The sequence below is a fragment of the Drosophila ananassae genome (genome assembly GCF_017639315.1).
Source record: "Drosophila ananassae strain 14024-0371.13 chromosome 4 unlocalized genomic scaffold, ASM1763931v2 tig00000061, whole genome shotgun sequence".
NCBI lineage: Eukaryota > Metazoa > Arthropoda > Insecta > Diptera > Drosophilidae > Drosophila > Drosophila ananassae.
In genome coordinates this window covers 2,603,366-2,621,636 of record NW_025319038.1, presented here as the reverse complement: position 1 = coordinate 2,621,636, position 18,271 = coordinate 2,603,366, and the positions used below count along the sequence as shown (strand labels likewise).

General features: G+C 38.9%; 1 protein-coding gene across 6 annotated transcripts in view; it reads left to right on the top strand.

Annotated features, from left to right (window-relative positions):
• LOC6506063 (protein BCL9 homolog) overlaps positions 1-18,271 on the top strand; it is a 62,440-nt gene that overhangs the window by 26,086 nt on the left and 18,083 nt on the right. The window contains exon 5 of one of the 6 annotated variants that reach the window (XM_032455812.2): positions 11,069-11,224. The exons of the other annotated variants lie outside the window; for them this stretch is intronic. Within the exon in view, the coding sequence (XP_032311703.1) occupies positions 11,069-11,169 (101 nt within the window). The 3' untranslated portion in view covers positions 11,170-11,224. Of the gene's footprint in view, positions 1-11,068; positions 11,225-18,271 lie in introns of those variants that run through there. 6 annotated transcript variants of the gene reach the window in all.

The window sequence follows — 18,271 nt, the reverse complement described above, 5'->3', positions numbered from 1 at the left end:
TCGGTCGATTATATCCTATAGCTGCCATATAAATGATTGATCTGAAATGCCATAACTTTGGTGTTTTTTAAGGGGGCAGGATGGTTTCAGAGGCTGAAAAATATCAGATTTTTGCGATTTTTTGTTTTGTGTCTGAGTAAATATATCAATTTAATTTTTTTACACGATTAATGGCTATATTTGGAGAGTATCTAGGAATTTTTATTTTTAAGAAATAATTATAATTTATCCCGTGACGGGCAGTCGGCCGGAGTCGCTTCCAAAAATTGGTCTCTTGCGGTGCGTAAAGTCTGGCCTTACAGTGTTATCGGAAATAAAAGAATTGAATTGATTTACTTAAAATATTAGTTTCTTGTGCGGATGAACGAAACCATTTTGAAAAATATGCGATTTTGAATATTTGTCGCGGTTGTAAAGTCGGAGGTACCATTTTTACATAAAAATCCGCCCATTATTGCCCGTAAAAATGGTTAAAAAAAATTTAAAAAAAAAAAAAAGTTCGTTCATCCGCAAGTATTTATTGTATTAAAGATGTATGCAAAATTGTATTTAGATCCGAGCATTACTTTTTGAGTTACGTTACGCACCGACTTGAAAAAGTTTTTTTGAGAAAAACGCGTCTAAAGTTTTAAAAGCAATTGAAAGTACATGGATAGAAAGAAACTAGAAAATCGGTATCTCAGCAAGTTTTAGTCCGATCGACATGAAACTTTCACAGGATATTCCTCAGATAATGTTCTATTATATAAAAAATTTCTGAAAAAAAAAAATTTTTTAAGTCTCAAACCATCCTGCCCCCTTAAGGGGGCATGCGCACTTGGAGGGCCAAAAAATAGGCATTTTTTCCGAATTTTTTTCTCGTAAACTATTGAATTTTTTTGAAATATCGTTTTATTATGTGAAAGTACATTATTTTATTTTAAATTTGAAAAAAAAAAGTAGAAAATATTTAAGGGTTTCAAAGTTATGCCCCGTCGAAGTGAGGTCCATCCGAAAAAGGCGAGTTGCGGTGACCAACACTGTGAAAAACTGGATAGTCTGAAATCAAAAAATGAAACGGATTTACATTTATTAAAAGTAAATCTAGTACTTAATCGAAGGATATTAAAAAAAAAAAATATTTGACAAAATGGCGACCTTTCAAAGTTGAAAAATCGTTTTTCGTCAAAAAAATCGGTAGTTTTTCAGCAGTAAAAAAAAAAAAGTTTTGCATAAAAAAAAAATCCTTCGATTAAGTACTAGATTATTATGTAATAAAAGAGCATGCTAAATTTCAAGACAATCGGGTCACTAGTTTTCGAGTAAGAGTGGTCACCGACTTTGAAAACGTAGTTTTGAGAAAAACGTGTTTAAAGTTTCAACTCACCATTACGCTTACCGGACGCCCCTCCCTTTCAACATGTGTATCTCACTGAATTTTCACCGGATCATTTCAAAATTTTGTGGACACATTTCTAAATGTATATACTTTAACAAAATGCAAAAAAAAAACAAGAAAGGAAAGCTAACTTCGGGCGGAGTCGAAGTTGATATGCCCTTGCAGTTCAGTCGCAGTCCGCTAGGTGGCGCCACGCATCTTATATTATTAGATATATAGAAGATCGTATATAGTCGGCCGATCCTTATGAAATTTGGCAAATCAGATTATTTTGTCCAAAATAGAATCTGTACCAAGTCCCATCTTTCTAACTAAACACCAAAGTTATGCCAATTCCGATCGTTGTATGACAGCTATAGGATATAGTCGGCCGATCCTTATGAAATTTTGTACACAAGATATTTTGGTCAAATATAACATGTGTGGAAAGTCCCAACCCTCTAACTTAAAAAACACCAAAGTTATGGCATTTCCGATCAATCAGTTATATGGCAGCTATAGGATATAGTCGACCGATCCCGGCCGTTCCGACTTATATACTGCCTGCAAAGGAAAGAAGGGTGTGTGCAAAGTTTCAACTCGATAGCTTTAAAACTGAGAGACTAGTTTGCGTAGAAACGGACAGACGGACAGACGGACATGCTCATATCGACTCAGGAGGTGATCCTGATCAAGAATATATATACTTTATAGGGTCGGAGATGTCTCCTTCACTGCGTTGCACACTTTTGACCAAAATTATAATACCCTCTGCAAGGGTATAAAAATTCGATTTTTTGAAATTTACAAGTGCGCATGCCCCCTTAAGTTAGAAAGTTGGGATTTGGTACAGATTCCTCTGTGGGCAAAATAATTCAATATGCCCGGTGAACTATATACGATCCACTATATATCTAATAATATAAGATGCGTGGCGCCACCTAGCGGACTGCGACTGAACTGCAAGGGTATATCAACTTCGGCTCCGCCGAAAGCATCTTGTTAAAGATGCTTTCTTTAATTTTTTGTTCTTAAAAATTTATTAGGCACTGCCCTGCTTTTGGTAGCGTCTGCTATCTGAGGCATTGTTAGAAATCACCGTGCGACAAAAAAAGTTTATGTTGATTTTTTCTTATTTTTCACTTTTACTAATCAAAATAAGAATATAAGTTTATGGATTTTTTTAATACCAATAACCAAACAGCTTTTACCACGTTTTTGCATATTTCACAGCATTATCACATATTGGGAAAATATTTTTTTACCGTTATAAGCGTTTATGCAAGTTCAATATCTTTTAATTAAAATTTATTAAGCAAATATACCGATAGGCTTATATCACAATGCTTTAAAACTTTTTTTCTCCCAGTTTTTTTCTAAAAAAAAGCGACTATGGAACTTGCTAGGCGAGGATACCTCTAAAAAAAACCAACAAAATCAGGAAAAAAAATTCACTGTAAAAAAATAATAGTTTATTGAAAGTAAAAAACAAATAATAATATTTTGTGTACATTCATTTATTTTTATTACATTTTATAATATTATAATTTATTATACATATATAATATATATATATATAATAATAAAATAAAATATTATAATATATATGTACACATATATATACATATATATTAGGTTGTCAAAAAAGTCTTGCGGTATTTTTATTGAATTTTCAATTGTTCATATAATTGGTTACAATAATGCGATTCAAGTCAAATATGCGCCGTTTTGTTCGATGACGCGTTCCCAACGAGATGTCAACTTCATAATGCCCCTCTCATAGAAGCTCGCTTCCCTATTGGCAAAAAACTCGGAGAGGCCAATTTTCGCAGGACTTTTTTGTGGCCAACTTCAGACTACCAAGCTCGTTCTCCATGAACAGAAATAGGTGGCAATCACTTGGTGCGAGATCCGGACTATACGGGGGACGCAAAAGAACCTCCCATCCGAGCTCCCGGAGCTTCTGGCGCGTCACTAAAGATGTGTGTGGCCTGGCGTTGTCCTGGTGGAAGACAATTCGGCCTCCGTTGATCAAAGATGACCTCTTCTGCATGAGTGCTGTCTTCAAGCGGTCCAGTTGTTGGCAGTACAGGTCCGAATTAAGCGTTTAGATTATAGTAGATTATCATAGTAGATTATTCCCTGCCAATCCCACCAAACACACAAAAGAACCTTCCTGGCCGTCAATCCAGGCTTGGCCACCGTTACGTTATCGTAAGTGACCCACTTTTCATCGCCAGTTACCATACTCTTCAAAAAACGGGTCAATTTTGTTGCGATTTAGAAGCGGTTCGCATGCGTCGATACGGTCAAAGATGTTTTTTGCGTCAATTCGTGTGGCACCCATACATCGAGCTTTTTAGTGACTCCAAGCTTCTTCAAATGGTTTATAACGGTTTGATGACTCATGCCCAGATCTTGACCGATGCTACGGCTGCTACTATGCCGGTCTCTTTCGACAAATTCAGCGATTTTATCGCAATTTTCGACGATAGGCCTTTCGGAGCGTGGCGCATCTGCGACCACCTCTACACCAGAACGAAAACGTTGAAACCATCGTTGTGCGGTGGAAATGGAAACTGTAGCGACTTGAGATGCATTTTTGCCTCTATCGTAGTAGTACTGTAAAATATGCCGTAATTTTTCTTTATTTTGTTCCATGATTGCGATGCTATAACTCATGAATGACTTAAAAGAAAGACAATCAATCAAACACGTGTTAGCGCGTGAAATGAGCTTTCCAAAAAGGTATAGTATGACCCGATGCGACGAATAAAACAAGAACTAAACGCTTTCAGCGCCAACTAGCGAAAATACCGCAAGACTTTTTTGACAACCTAATATATATTATAATAAACTATTATTTTTTCAAAGTGCATTTTTTTTGGTTTTTTTTAACCAAAAAAGTTCCATAGGCCCTTTTTTTGTATAGAGCTGGGAGAAAAAAATTTTAAAGTATTGTGATAAAAGCCTAACGGTATATTTGCTTAATTCACTTAAATTATTCACTTAAAAGGTACATAAAATATCTCTTTTTATGATGCATTTTTATGATAAAAAACGCTCGTCTTTGCATATTTCACAGCCTTTTAATCACATATTGGGGAAATATTTTTTTACCGTTATAAGCGTTTATGCAAGTTCAATATCTTTTATTTAAAATGTATTAAGCAAATAAAACAAGGCTGCTGCAGCTCTCTTCACCTGCAAAAAAGCCATAGGAATTAAATGGAGCATTTTCCCTTTGTAAGTTGTTACCTCCACAAGAGGTAACCTAACACTCCTCGTTGCCACTGCCTCCCTTGGCTAACAGTCTGGCACAACCCAATGGCACGAAGTTTAGCAGAATAACTAACTATAACTCAAAACTAGAACCCAAAGTTTCGAAAGGCAGGAAGTCATCCACTTTAAACCAGAATAGAAAGTGTTTTTCTGCAGTTTGGGAATTGTAGAAAGCTTAGCCATTCCACTGTAGTTTTTGATTACAGGCTTGGAACCACCGCTTTAAGGGAGTCCATAAATAAATTAAAGAGGAGAGCATAGAATACACTGTGCGACAAAATTTAACAAAATCTTTGTTTAAGTTACTTTTTTGATTGTTTTCGGTTAAGGTGCATAAATTATGCACAAAAATATGTACCTTTTAAGTGATGTCTGACCTTGACCTTGCTACAATGTTGGAGTTCCAGTTTAGCTCTCTATCCAGAATTAGACCCAGGTATTTGCCGCTATTGCTGAAGGAGAGCCTTTGGCTGTTTAGTCTGTTAGGGTGACGAGGGGCAGTAATTTGTATTTCCTTCTGAAAAGAACTAACTCTGTTTTCTGCTTATTTACTCCCACGCCATTTCTGCTTGTCTATTCGATGAGATCGATGAGATCGAAAAGCGTCTATGGATATTTTCCTGTGAACAGGATTGCGACGTCGTACACGTATGCCACTATCCTGCAGCGTCCCTCTTCCATCTTGCACAAAATTTAGTTGACAGCTATGTTTCATAGGAGAGGGGAGAGGACTCCGCCTTGCGGTGTGCCTCTACTGACGGCCCTTGTTAATGAAGATCTGCCTAGTCAGGACGTCACTGTTCTGCAGATTAGCAACTGATCAACGAGTCCCACCAAGTGGTCATCTACTCCCAGAAGAACGTTATTCGGAATAATTTATTAAAAGTTCCTTATATGTCCAGGAAGGCTAACAGGGAGTATTCCTTCTGAGAAAAGGCTTTCTCTATTTTAGAATTGAGCGCGTGGAGGGCCGTCCCGGTGGATTTGTAAGCATGCTGTGTGTTCAAGCATTGAACACGATAAGGGGGGAAAGGGGGGAAAACGTCAGGGTGTCCCGAAGGACCACATGATAAGAGGAGCCCCTTATATAAAGGTGTTACTCCAATGAGTTTTCAAATGAAACCTTATTAGTATAGGGGCTCCTCTTATCAAGTGATCCGGCTCGAAGGACCAAATGTTAAGAGGAGCCCCTTAAATAATGGTGTTACTCCAATGAGTTCCGTTTAAAAACTGTTTTTATTTCTTACAATTCTCTTACAAGAAACATACATGAAAATCTTAAATCTATTTAAAACTACTTATCAACGGACTGCTCGCTGACATGCTATGTGACCCTTTCTTAAGTGCTTCAAGTGCACCACATAAATATTTGGTTAGGCTGCCGGAGATCGTCTTTCAAACCATGCTGTTAATCACTTATTCACATGGGTCCGATCTCCTACATTCTATGTTTGGAATTCTTATCGTGTTCAATGCTTGAACATTCTGCAAAGGGCCACAAAAAAGGTGTACATTTTGGATATTTTTAAATTTGTTTTCTTCAATATTAGAAAATTATTATTATTATAATTGTTTGATAACAACATGTCGTTAATTATATAATTCTATTTTAGAATGTTAAATATTTAAACATTGTTTAAGTTATTTTATTAGCTCCCATGTTCAATTTAATGTTTGAACACTGTGAGTTGGAGTTTTGGGTGGGGTTTAGTGTAGACATTAGGTATAGGTCTATGACTCTGTCTCGCGTTTTGAGCAGGAAGGATGATAGACTGATTGGTCTGAAATCTTTTGGGGTCATATGCGATGGCTTGTCCGCTTTGGGTATGAATACGATTCGCGATTTAAGCCACTGTTGTAGAATTTTTCTTAGTGCAAGGGATCTGTTAAGAAAATTTATGAGCCAATTTGTGGCAATGTATGCTGCTTGTTAGTTTGAGCAGGTATTATCTCGTCCGGACCGGCCGATTTGTAGGATACTGATACTTGATACTGTATTGCCCAGTGTAGCGTTTTCTGGTCAGTATTCAGTTTGAAGTTTGTGGGTGGGGTGGGTTGCACTGATTAAGCTTTATTTAAAAAAGTTTAATGATCCTTTCATCACTAATATATTATACGTCTCTCTTGTTCGTCCAATCCTAGGATACTGTTTATGCGTTGAATTGCGTACGCAATGTTCTAGTCATCAGACTATTATTGAATCTATTCAAAAACAGTTTCTTTTGTTTGGACTAAAAAACTTGATCTGAGACTAAGATAAGCGCAGTCTTCATTGCAAATATTTCACTATCTCCTCAAAAGGCCATGCATGCATTTTTGTCATGCAGCATAATTTTTTTGTGATTTTTATATTTTTGCTCAAATTTTTTCGCTCAATTCCGTTCCAATTTTTTTGCTCGAATTTCGTTCAAGATTGCGGTCCATTTATTAACTTTTCTGGGTACTTAATTGTATATATCATTGGACAATTTTTTTGCGAGCACTCTTAAAAATTAGAATGACTATTTGAATGATTATTTTGTAAGTGAAAAATTTAAAATAAACTCAAAAATACTTCGGAGATTGAAGCCGTGAGGCTTACATCAAAACCAAAACAATAGCCGACGTAAAGGTAGGAGATATACCTACATTTACTTACACGTAAGGTATGCGAAAAAAGTAAATGGGCTGTACTTGATGTGCTGTACAGTTTGTTTTAATTTTTTCTTTATACTTTACTTCGTTCATGATACCTTAGCTGAAAAACACAAAAATCTTGGAAATGCACCATTCGATTTTTTTGAAATCCTTTTTATGCTAAGTTAAGTCGAGGCTTGCGAACGAAAAAGGTAAATGGGACAAACAAAAATATTTCTACATATTGGTGGAGTTTGTAAACCACATGTAAAGAAAAAATGTTGATTTAAATCAATGGAAACATCACATAGAGTAAGTTTTATTTGATTTTTATTTGTTATTCTGAGTTTAAGTGACTTTTAAATGACGCATCTTTGCCACTTAATTGATTAAGAGCGGGGTAAAATACTGGACCTCGGCAATGCGGTGTAAACATCAATAGAAACAAAAAAACTATGGTAATTGAAGAATTTCTTAAAGACTCCCAAAATTATGGAAAAAGGCCATTCCTGGCCGTCACTTATTGACTCACGGATGTGCACTTAGACATTTAGCAGTCAATGAAAACATCACTTCGAAGTTGATATACCCTTGCAGGTTAGGTTTCCGATCGTCCAGTATGGCGGCTATAGGATATAGTCGGCCGTTCCTGATGAAATTCGGCACATCAGATTACTTTGTCCAAAATATAGGCAGCTACCTGCAAACAAAAGAAGGATGTGTGAAAAGTTTCAACTCGATAGCTCTAAAACTGAGAGACTAGTTTGCGTAGAAACAGACAGACAGACGGACATGCTTATATCGACTCAGGAGGTGATGCTGATCAAGTATATATATACTTTATACAAAATTATAATATACCCCTGCAGAGAGTATAATTTTGGTCAAAAGTGTGCAACGCAGTGAAGGAGATAGGTTTTTCAAAATAGGTTGAAAAAAATATATTTTTATTTGAGTTCCGTTTTTGATCAAGTGTGATTCTTTAAAACTGCTTAGAATTTTAGAATTTCAGAAGTAACTTAACTTTGGGGCTCTAAGTCTTTTTAAAGCGACCCCTGCTGAAGCTTTTTGCCGATCAAAGCTTGAGAGAAGCTTTTCTCTCTGAGAAGCTTTGTTTTCTGAAGGGAATCGATTGAGTCGGAACCTATTACTTGAGGTGTCAGTTGACGTGGAAGGCTTTGGGTTTCGATTAATCGAGGTGACAAGAAAATATGAAATTTCCTGTGAAGTTGGTGCCCATTTAAGAATGGTTTGAGTTGTTTAGTTTTATTTCACTTAAAAGGAGTGAGAAAGATTTAGGTCGGGATTCTGTTTACCAAAATATTGTTTTGGTTTTCAATCTTAGAAATTGGAAATCTGATATGAGGCTGTTTTGAGCCGAATTGGAATAATTAAATGTTTGTTTTTACAAAAATTGGAATGAGGCTATTTGCAGATGGATTACAAATTTCAATACAAATGGCTTCGGTTTCAAAATTTACTGATATACACTTCAAGAAATTTTGTTGATATGTTACTTCCCCATCCTTAAGGATTTTACCTGTCCTCCGGCGGTTAGTTTGGGGTATAACTTTAGTTCATGTTCTTTATTTTCTGAACTTTTAGTTTCTTATTCGGGCCTTATACCCTTTTTTGTTTATAATTAATTATTATCCTTCTTGGGATGTTCTTAAATCAAATATATGATTATAATAATAATTATTATTGATAGTAGTATTCATAAAATTGTTTGGGTTATAAAATATTGTTTTGAGTGGTTTTTGAATATTTCTTTGGCTACGATATAAGATAAAGGTTCGAGTTTAGTTATGTTGTTGTTTACATAAATAGATTGGGTGTAATCAAGTATAGTATTTGTTATTATTACATCTTCTATTTGTATAGAACAGTTGAATGCTTTTATTATATTGTTTCCTTCTGCATTAGACCTTTATTTATACCATTCTGATTTAACAAAGTTTTTGGCAAATTACATGTTATTATAATGTTGGGTTTAATATAATTGTTGCGGCACAAATGTGTTGGCTCGACCGACCAATAAGTATTGACAAATTCTTTAGTAATTCGACTTTATTATTTATTATTTAACTACAAGTTGGAAAAGAAAAACTTTAAAAAACTTTGTCTTTTTTCTCCGGTCGATAGTATCGCAATGTAACGGTAGATCAGTTGTGTGGCCGTTCACCCATATAAGCCAAAATCCCTTCTTTTTTTCTAATAGGACCATATTGAAGGGATCGAAGCAGAGTTTAAATATCGGCGGCAACATTCTCCCCCCCGTGAACGTCCTTCGGATCTTCACTTTCTTTTAAGCCGACGTCCAGGACTGCTATTTTGGCTACTGAGCGGATCATAATTCCATTCCGCATACTGTTGCCCTGCGTACTTGTCCATCCTTGGCAATCACTACGTCAGTTATGCGTCCTTTGGGCCATGAGTTTCTGGGAAGTTGATCGTCGACGACAACTACGATGTCTCCAATGGCTAACGGTGGGCGTTTGGTAAACCACTTGCATCGTCTGGTTAGTGTAGGCGTGTATTCCCTTATCTAACGCTTCCAAAATTTATCGGCGAAAAGCTGCGTTTGGTGCCATCGTAGCCTCAGGTCAGTGTTGTCTTCTAACATTGGGTTGTAACCGCTCGGTGATCCCAGGAGTAGATGGTTTGGGGTTAAAGCCTCTTCGTCTTCGGAATCTAGAGAAACAAAGGTTAATGGTCTGGAATTTAAGATAGTTTCAGCTTCCATTAAGGCAGTTCGTAAAGTTACGTCGTTAAAGTTATTTGTTGGGTAGATCGATTTTAGGACTGATTTAACAGATCGAACAAGCCTTTCCCACGCTCCTCCCATATGAGGCGCTGCCGGAGGGTTGAATTTCCATATAATTGCGTCATAGAGTATGGTTATATTGTCGAAGTTAATCCTTTTTAGTTCCTACCTTTTCTGTGGCTTTAAAATTAGTGCCGTTATCTGAGTAGATTTCTTTCGGTACTCTTCGAAGTGCCATGAAGTTTTTTAAACACATTATGCAGGAACTAACGTCGAGTTTGTGGGCTACTTCTAAGTGCACGGCTCTCAAAGTTAAGCACGTGAACAAAACTCCCCAACGCTTTTCCTTGTGCCTTCCAACGTTGACAAGGATCGGGCCGAAGTAGTCCATTCCGGTATACGTAAAGGGTCTCTCAAAGGAAGCGAGTCTGGCAGCTGGTAGAGGGGCCATTTGTGGGTGTTTAGGTAAGGCGGTTATGATTTTGCATTTTTGGCAACTCATTCGGACTTCCTTAAAAAGAACTCGCAGACGTGGAATGTAGAAGTCGGTACGTATCAAATTTATTGTTGTCTCATGGAGCATGTGATGAGATCTTTCGTGATAATCCTTGGCGATTAAGAAGGTAATCCGTGATTTTTTGGGCAGTACGATGGCGTCACCTGCTGGGTTCAATTTGTTCATTCTGCCTTGCACACGTATGACACCTGATGCATCCAAATAGACGTTTAGGGCGATAAGCGGGCTGGCTTTATTGATGCATGATCTGGATTTTAAAGAGGTGATCTCGGCAGCATACCATTCAAACTGCGCCTGTTTATATAGCCATGTCTTGGCTGAGCGAACGATGTCAGGGTTTAGACGTTTAGGCAAAGGTTTGCCACAGCATTTGGCACTTAGCTTCTCGATACATAGGAGGAAATTAGCCACAGCCCTGTATAAGCGTTTCCAGTCCGAAAAATAGTAAACTGCAAATTCGAAATTCTTTAGATTGGTTGTTATGAGTACATGCTTACGTAATTCAATCTTGCTTGTTTCTTCATTGAAGGACACGTCCGGTTCTGGCCATTCACCCTCCGGCTGGATAAGAAAGTGGGGCCCTTTAATCCATCGAGAAGCCTCTGGAGCCTTCACGATTTTTGTGGCTAAATCTGCTATGTTTTCTTTTGTTGGAACCCAGCGCCACTGATTAATGGTAGTATTATCAATGATCTCGCCAACTCGGTGCATGACGAAGGGTTGGAAATTGCGTGGGTCGATTTTTAGCCACTGAAGAACAGTCTTAGAATCTGACCAGTAAGTGCAGTAATCGATTCGTAAACCTCGCGTGTTTTTGATTTTTTTTTTGCTAGTCCGACTCCCATAACGGCTGCCAGGAGTTCCATACGTGGAATGGAGACGGGTTTCAGCGGTGCAACCTTGCATTTTGCGGCTACTATGACTGTATCGACATTGTTTTCCTTTTTTATACGAAGATATGAAACTGCGGCATAAGCGTATTCGCTGGCGTCTACGAAGGTATGTAGATCGATTTGCTCTGCTTCTGGTAGCAATCTGGAGTAGTGACGGGGAAATTCCAACTTAGTAGCTTGTAGAAGGACGATTTTCCATTGCATCCAAAACTGAAGTAGCTCTTCGGGAAGTTCCTCATCCCAGTCTATGCCTGACCGCCACACTTTTTGAAGTAGCATCTTTAGGCCGATTGTGTAGCAAGAGATTAAGCCTAGTGGATCAAAGACGGACATGAGTACCTGCAGAATTTCTCGCTTGGTTGGTGTAGCGTCTCCGTTCAGGACATCTCTTTGAAGTCTTGCGAACCTAAATATATACTTAAAAACGTCGTGTTTTGGATCCCAATACATACCGAGAACCTTTTCAGGTCCACCAAGTTCCTTTGGATTGTGGGTGTTTAATTAGCGCTCTCCAAAATGATGCATAACCGCGGCGGAGTTTGAGATCCAGTTTCTTATTGTGAATCCTGCATTCGCATGAATATCCTTGACTGCTGATGCCACTGATACCGCCTCGGAATCATTATTGTAGGTGTCGATGAGATCGTCCATATAGTGTGCCTTGGTTATGGACTCGTATGCTCGAGGATTTATGTCTTTGAATGCCTCTGCGTTTTTGTCGCAAGGTGCGCAGCAAATTCCGAATGTCATCGAACGCATGACGAAGGTCCTTGGAGTTTTTTTGTCGTTATGGAACCATAAGAACCTTTGAACTTGCATATCGCTTTCTTGTATGGTAATTTGATGGAACATCTCTGCAATGTCGGCGCACACGGCGATACGACCAACTCTAAATGCCATAAGAACCTCTGCGAGTGGATTTAGATAATCGGGTCCATTTAAAATAAAATCGTTAAGAGATTTCCCGTGACTTTTCGCAGCTGCGTCCCAAACCAATCGTACTTTATTAGGTTTATTAGGATTTAAGGCGATGAAAATTGGGAGATACCATACCCGATGTTCTTCCTTATTTATGTCTGCAGGTTCTAGTTCGATTGCATTTCCTTTAGACACAAGATTGTTGATTTGGTCTTGAACTCGCTCGAAAAATTCTGGATCTCTCTTGATTTTTGACCGCAGGCATTCCAGGCGTCTTAAAGCAGTTGAAAGGCTTTCTGGGAGCGTAGCACGGTCATCTCGCCAAAGAAGACCAACCTAGTAGCGGCCATTTACCTTTTTGCATGTGTCTTCAAGAATGCGTATGGCCTTTTTGTCATCTTCCGATTGAAGCTTTCGTGGAGCTATAGGGTCTACATTAAAACTATCCTTGATGGCTTTGTCGAGTTCGCCCCAGTTGCATTCGCAGTGATGTAGAGAAACATGTTTGCTTGAGTTTCCTGTTCCTTGGATGCTCCATTCTAGAGCACATTTTGAGGCGATGGGTTCGTTGCGTCTTCCTTCACGGATTTTTCTGGGAACTGCTAATGCCCAGTTGTTAGTACCGATAAGAATCATAGGCTCTGCGTTATAATATGATTTCAGAGGCAATCCATGTAAATATTTATACCTTTTGCATAGTTTGTCTGCATCAACGGTCTGCTTTGGTAATGACAGCTTTTTAACAGAGTGCACTTTGTTAAGCCACATCTTTTTCGAATTTCCAGTCTCTGATATTTGAAGTTGCGCTCTCTCTGAAGTATCCTCCATTCTGGTGGTGCCGCCGGTCCACTGTAGGCATAGCGGTTCATTTGTTGTGGCAATTTTTAGATCCTTCAGGAGTACGCTTTCGATGAGAGTTACTGATGAGCCTTCGTCCAGAAAGGCAAATGTATTAATGGAAGTTCCTTTTCCATACAGAGTGACTGGCAGAATTCGGAAGTATTGTTCTTCCATAATGCCTTCTTCATGATGAGCACTAACTAGCTCTGATTGAGGTGGATCTCTATGAAGTAACGGGTGATGCTTGGATTGGCAGTTGTCGACTCCGCAGTCGCGCCTGGAAAAACATTTACGGCGATGGGCCTTCAAACATCTGTAGCAAGCCCGAGAGTCGTTTATGATTCTTTGTCTTTCTGGAACAGTTACCAGCTTAAATTTTTCTCATTGGGCGGCGGTGTGTTCAGTAGAATTACACGTAATGCACGTTTGGCTCGCTCTGGTTTCTTCCTGGAGATCGACCTCCGTATCGAAAGTTGCTTCGTTCGACGATCCTCGTCGATTTTGTGAATGGGTGTTTACACTGTTGGTCTTTGCGCTTGATCCGGGTAGTACGGTAGAGGCTGCTTCCGCTAGTTTATATAGCCAGTCGCTGAAAGATTGTATTATGGGAATCGAATCGCAGCGTTGGTGCATAGCCCAGCTTAATTTGTGATGAGTAGGTAACTTGTCAACGAGTTCCCGTAGCAGCATTGGATTGTCCATGTGTCTATGTAACCGGCAAGCTTCCATTGTGGCGCAGGCGTTGCGGACTGCCATGGCGAAGTCTATTAGTGTCTCCAGCTTATCTTTGTGCACGTTGATTTTACGGATCCTGTCTATCAGTCGATCGAAATGTTCGAAAAATGTTTTCAGCGTACTGATGACTTCTGGAACCAGTGTTGGTATCAGCAGCTTATCACGGACCAACTCGTACGCTTTTCCCTTCAAGCATTTTTGAAGCCGCAGCATGTTTTCTTTTTATGAACATGGGCCATTCCTCTGGATTACCGCTAAATGGGGGAAGATCCGCTGGCAAGACTTGTCTTGCGGCTAGTTGTGCAGTAGTTGGTCCAATCTCTGGGAAGGGGATTGTGTTTACTCCCTGTTGCTGGGCAAGATATACTTTTGATGAATGTACTTTCTTTCAGCTTCACGCGTCTCTTCAAGCATTGCCAGCATTAGATTACTGTTGCTCGGGGCGCTTGTCGGCTCAGCTAACTTGAAGGCTTGTTGCTTGTTGGGTTGAATTTGTGGTTGATAGGCATCCAGCTGTTCCTGGGCAGACTTAGCGCTATTAATGGATTGAACTTCCTGTGGATGCGGTGGTACTGGATAATCGCTGCAAGTTGAAATTACGTCGTCTTCCTCTTCCTTACAGAATGTGCATTTCCACGGACGCTCTCTTATGTTGGCATCGACTCCAGCGCAGGCAAAGTGAAACCATAGCTTGCATATGTCGCATTGGACCCAGTTTTGGACACCGCTATTTAGCCGACTTTTTTTGCATATGTTACACACCGTTGTATCTTGCTCCGTAGGCATTTTGGAATGTCAAGATATTTATGTATAATTGTGTATTTGATGTTGACGATTCTATTATGGTGCTGTTTTTGCGTTTGCCTGTTAGGACCTGTTCACTTTTTGTGATGTACTACACGAGGTTGCATTCAGATTGCCTTTTTTACATGTATGTATATGCATGTGTGGGCGTCTGTGCAGATGTCTTCGGGTATTTCACAATTTCTGATGAAATTCAGGCGTCTGTTGGCTTTTGCTTATTTGGCGTTTGTTGAAGTAAAGTTTTTTAAAGAAATGTTGCGGCACAAATGTGTTGTCTCGACCGACCAATAAGTATTGACAAATTCTTTAGTAATTCGACTTTATTATTTATTATTTAACTACAAGTTGGAAAAGAAAAACTTTAAAAAACTTTGTCTTTTTTCTCCGGTCGATAGTATCGCAATGTAACGGTGGATCAGTTGTGTGGCCGTTCACCCATATAAGCCAAAATCCCTTCTTTTTTTCTAATAGGACCATATTGAAGGGATCGAAGCAGAATTTAAATATCGGCGGCAACAATAATTTAATTCGAAGTTCTTGTACATTTTTGTATATCTACATTCTGTATTTGTTTGTCTTAAAAGACCTATTATACATTTATTATTTACTATTTGTTTTGTTTTTACTTTAAAGACTTGCAGATTTTTTGTGTATTATTTATCATGCAATATTTCGGTTAACATATTTTGATCCTGATCCGGATAAGGTAAAATTTTATAAATGGGTGTTTTAATCATAGTACGAGGAATCACTTTGAACGGCAGTCCACGAGGTGACGACCTGCATGCCTTGGCGTGCGCGAGAAGACTCTATATACAGCCGAAGAATTAAAAATTTTCTGTAGGCAACCGATCTAAATGAAATATAAACCCATCGAAAGGTATTGTTTTAATTAAATAATTTTTGTCCAAACATTTTTCAAAAGTTATTTGGTTTGGGAAAAATTAGGGTGAAAGTAAAAAAAATTTTGAATCACTAAATTGGGACTGGTGGAGACATTTTAGTCTCCAGAATATTTATATATATTCGCATTCTATTGATTTACAAAATTGAGTTACAAAAATCAAAAATTTTAGCTGGCATCAAAACGAAGTCGAACGCACACATGAAACCGTGTCTGTGAATGTGTGAGCACGCATACATATAAAGAACAGTTTAACCGCGGAGCAACCATCTTGATGATGCGCCTCTTAGCGACTGAACAACCAAAAACGTTCAGAGAGCATTTGAGCGTAAGAATTCTCTTTGGGGCCTCCGGGGGCCTGCCGCAAGGAATTTTTGCGTCCATTTTCGTTGTATGAAATGAGAAGTCTTTATGTTGTATGGTTAGTGATAGTACATAAAAAAAATGCACTGAAAATAAATTTTTTTTAAGAAAAATTATTTTTCAAAATTTGCTCATTTGATCTTATATATATTGCACGTGGAGATCGCTTTTGAGATGACGCAACTTTTGATATATCGCTTATACCTCAAGATATAGCCCTATAAGTGCAGCTACCAATTTTGTGCAGCCACCTGTGAAGCTTGCTGTTACATACACATGTGTGTGTATTTGATTTGCAACTTTGCTTTTTGGATCTGCATATATTTGGGCAATACCCTAAAAATTATGGTGTATATCTTTTCAGCTTTTAGTTTATTTATTAAACAAGAAAGGAAAGCTAACTTCGGGCGGAGCCGAAGTTGATATACCCTTGCAGTTGAGTCGCAGTCCGCTAGCTGGCGCCACGCATCTTATATAATTAGATATATAGGGGAACGTATATAGTTGCCCGATCCTTATGAAATTTGGCATATCGAATTATTTTGACCAAAGAGGAATCCACTGAAACTCCCATCCTTCTTGACTTGAAAAACAACCAAGTTATGGCATTTCCGATCAATCAGTTATATGGTAGCTTAGGATATAGACGGCCGATCCCGGCCGTTCCGACTTATATACTGCCTGCAAAGAAAAGAAGGGTGTGTGCAAAGTTTCAACTCGATAGCTTTAAAACTGAGAGACTAGTTTGCGTAGAAACAGACATACAGACAGACAGACAGACGGACAGACAGACAGTCAGACATGCTCATATCGACAGTCAGACATGCTCATATCGACAGTCAGACATGCTCATATCGACAGTCAGACATGCTCATATCGACAGTCAGACATGCTCATATCGACAGTCAGACATGCTCATATCGACAGTCAGACATGCTCATATCGACAGTCAGACATGCTCATATCGACAGTCAGACATGCTCATATCGACAGTCAGACATGCTCATATCGACAGTCAGACATGCTCATATCGACAGTCAGGCAGACAGACAGACAGACAGACAGACAGACAGACAGACAGACAGACAGACAGACAGACAGACAGACAGACAGACAGACAGACAGACAGACAGACAGACAGACAGACAGACAGACAGACAGGCAGAACTTTGCACACACCCTTCTTTCCTTTGCAGGCAGTATATAAGTTGGAACGGTCGGGATCGGTCGACTATATCCTAGCTGCCATATAACTGATTGATCGGAAATGCCATAACTTTGGTGTTTTTTAAGTAAGAGGGTTGGGAGTTTCAGTGGATTCCTCTTTTGGCAAAATAATTCAATATGCCAAATTTCATAAGGATCGGCAGTCTATATACGATCCGATGCGATATAAGATGCGTGGCGCCACCTAGCGGACGGCGACTCAACTGCAAGGGTAGCTTTTCTTTCTTGTTTATTCTTCAAGTCTTTGATTTCTGTTACGACTTCTTCATATTTGATGCTTTTTATTGGTAAGCTCATTTGGCAGGGTGACTCAAGAAACTTTTCTATTTCGGTCTCTGTTATAGAATTATTAATATCGTTGGGCTGGAAGACAGATCGCAGATGTTGTGCAAATGCTTCTGCTTGTTCGGTATTAGACCTAAACCAATTTCCATTGCTAATACGAATATTTGTGTTTCTTTTAGCAGGTCTCTTTAGGTATTTAGTCGCCCTCCATAGGTTGTGTTCGTTGTTGAAGGAATTAGGATCTAAGTTTCTCAGATACGTAGCTAGAGATTCATTGCGTAAGTTCGACAGAAGTTGACTAAGCTTAGATGCAGCCTTGTTGTTTAATCTTTTGCAGAAGGGAAAGTGAATTTCTTGCCACCGTTTACGCAGTTTTCTTTTATTTTCTACTTTCTGTCGAATCTCTATAGACAGGTACAATTGGTTTGATTGTTGATGATTAACATCATGATCCGTGTTTCTGTAGCTCCCTTTATGAATTGTGTTTGTGAAAAGCTCCACAGCATAGTCTATCTCCTCTCCTGTTTTTAACGAAATATCCAGGCTTATAGCTGAGTCTAAATAGCTCTTGTATGCGTTAATGTCTGTAGAGGCTGAAATGACTGTGTAGGGCTGTTCGTCCGTAGAGCGTTATGCGGCAGCTACGTCAAACTTGAACTCACGGGAGTAACGGTAGGTCCCGGAGTCGTAGTCAAAACCGTAAATAGTCCTGACTAAATTTACCTGGATTCTGCAAGGGACTGCTCGGGTTGGCCAGACGCTT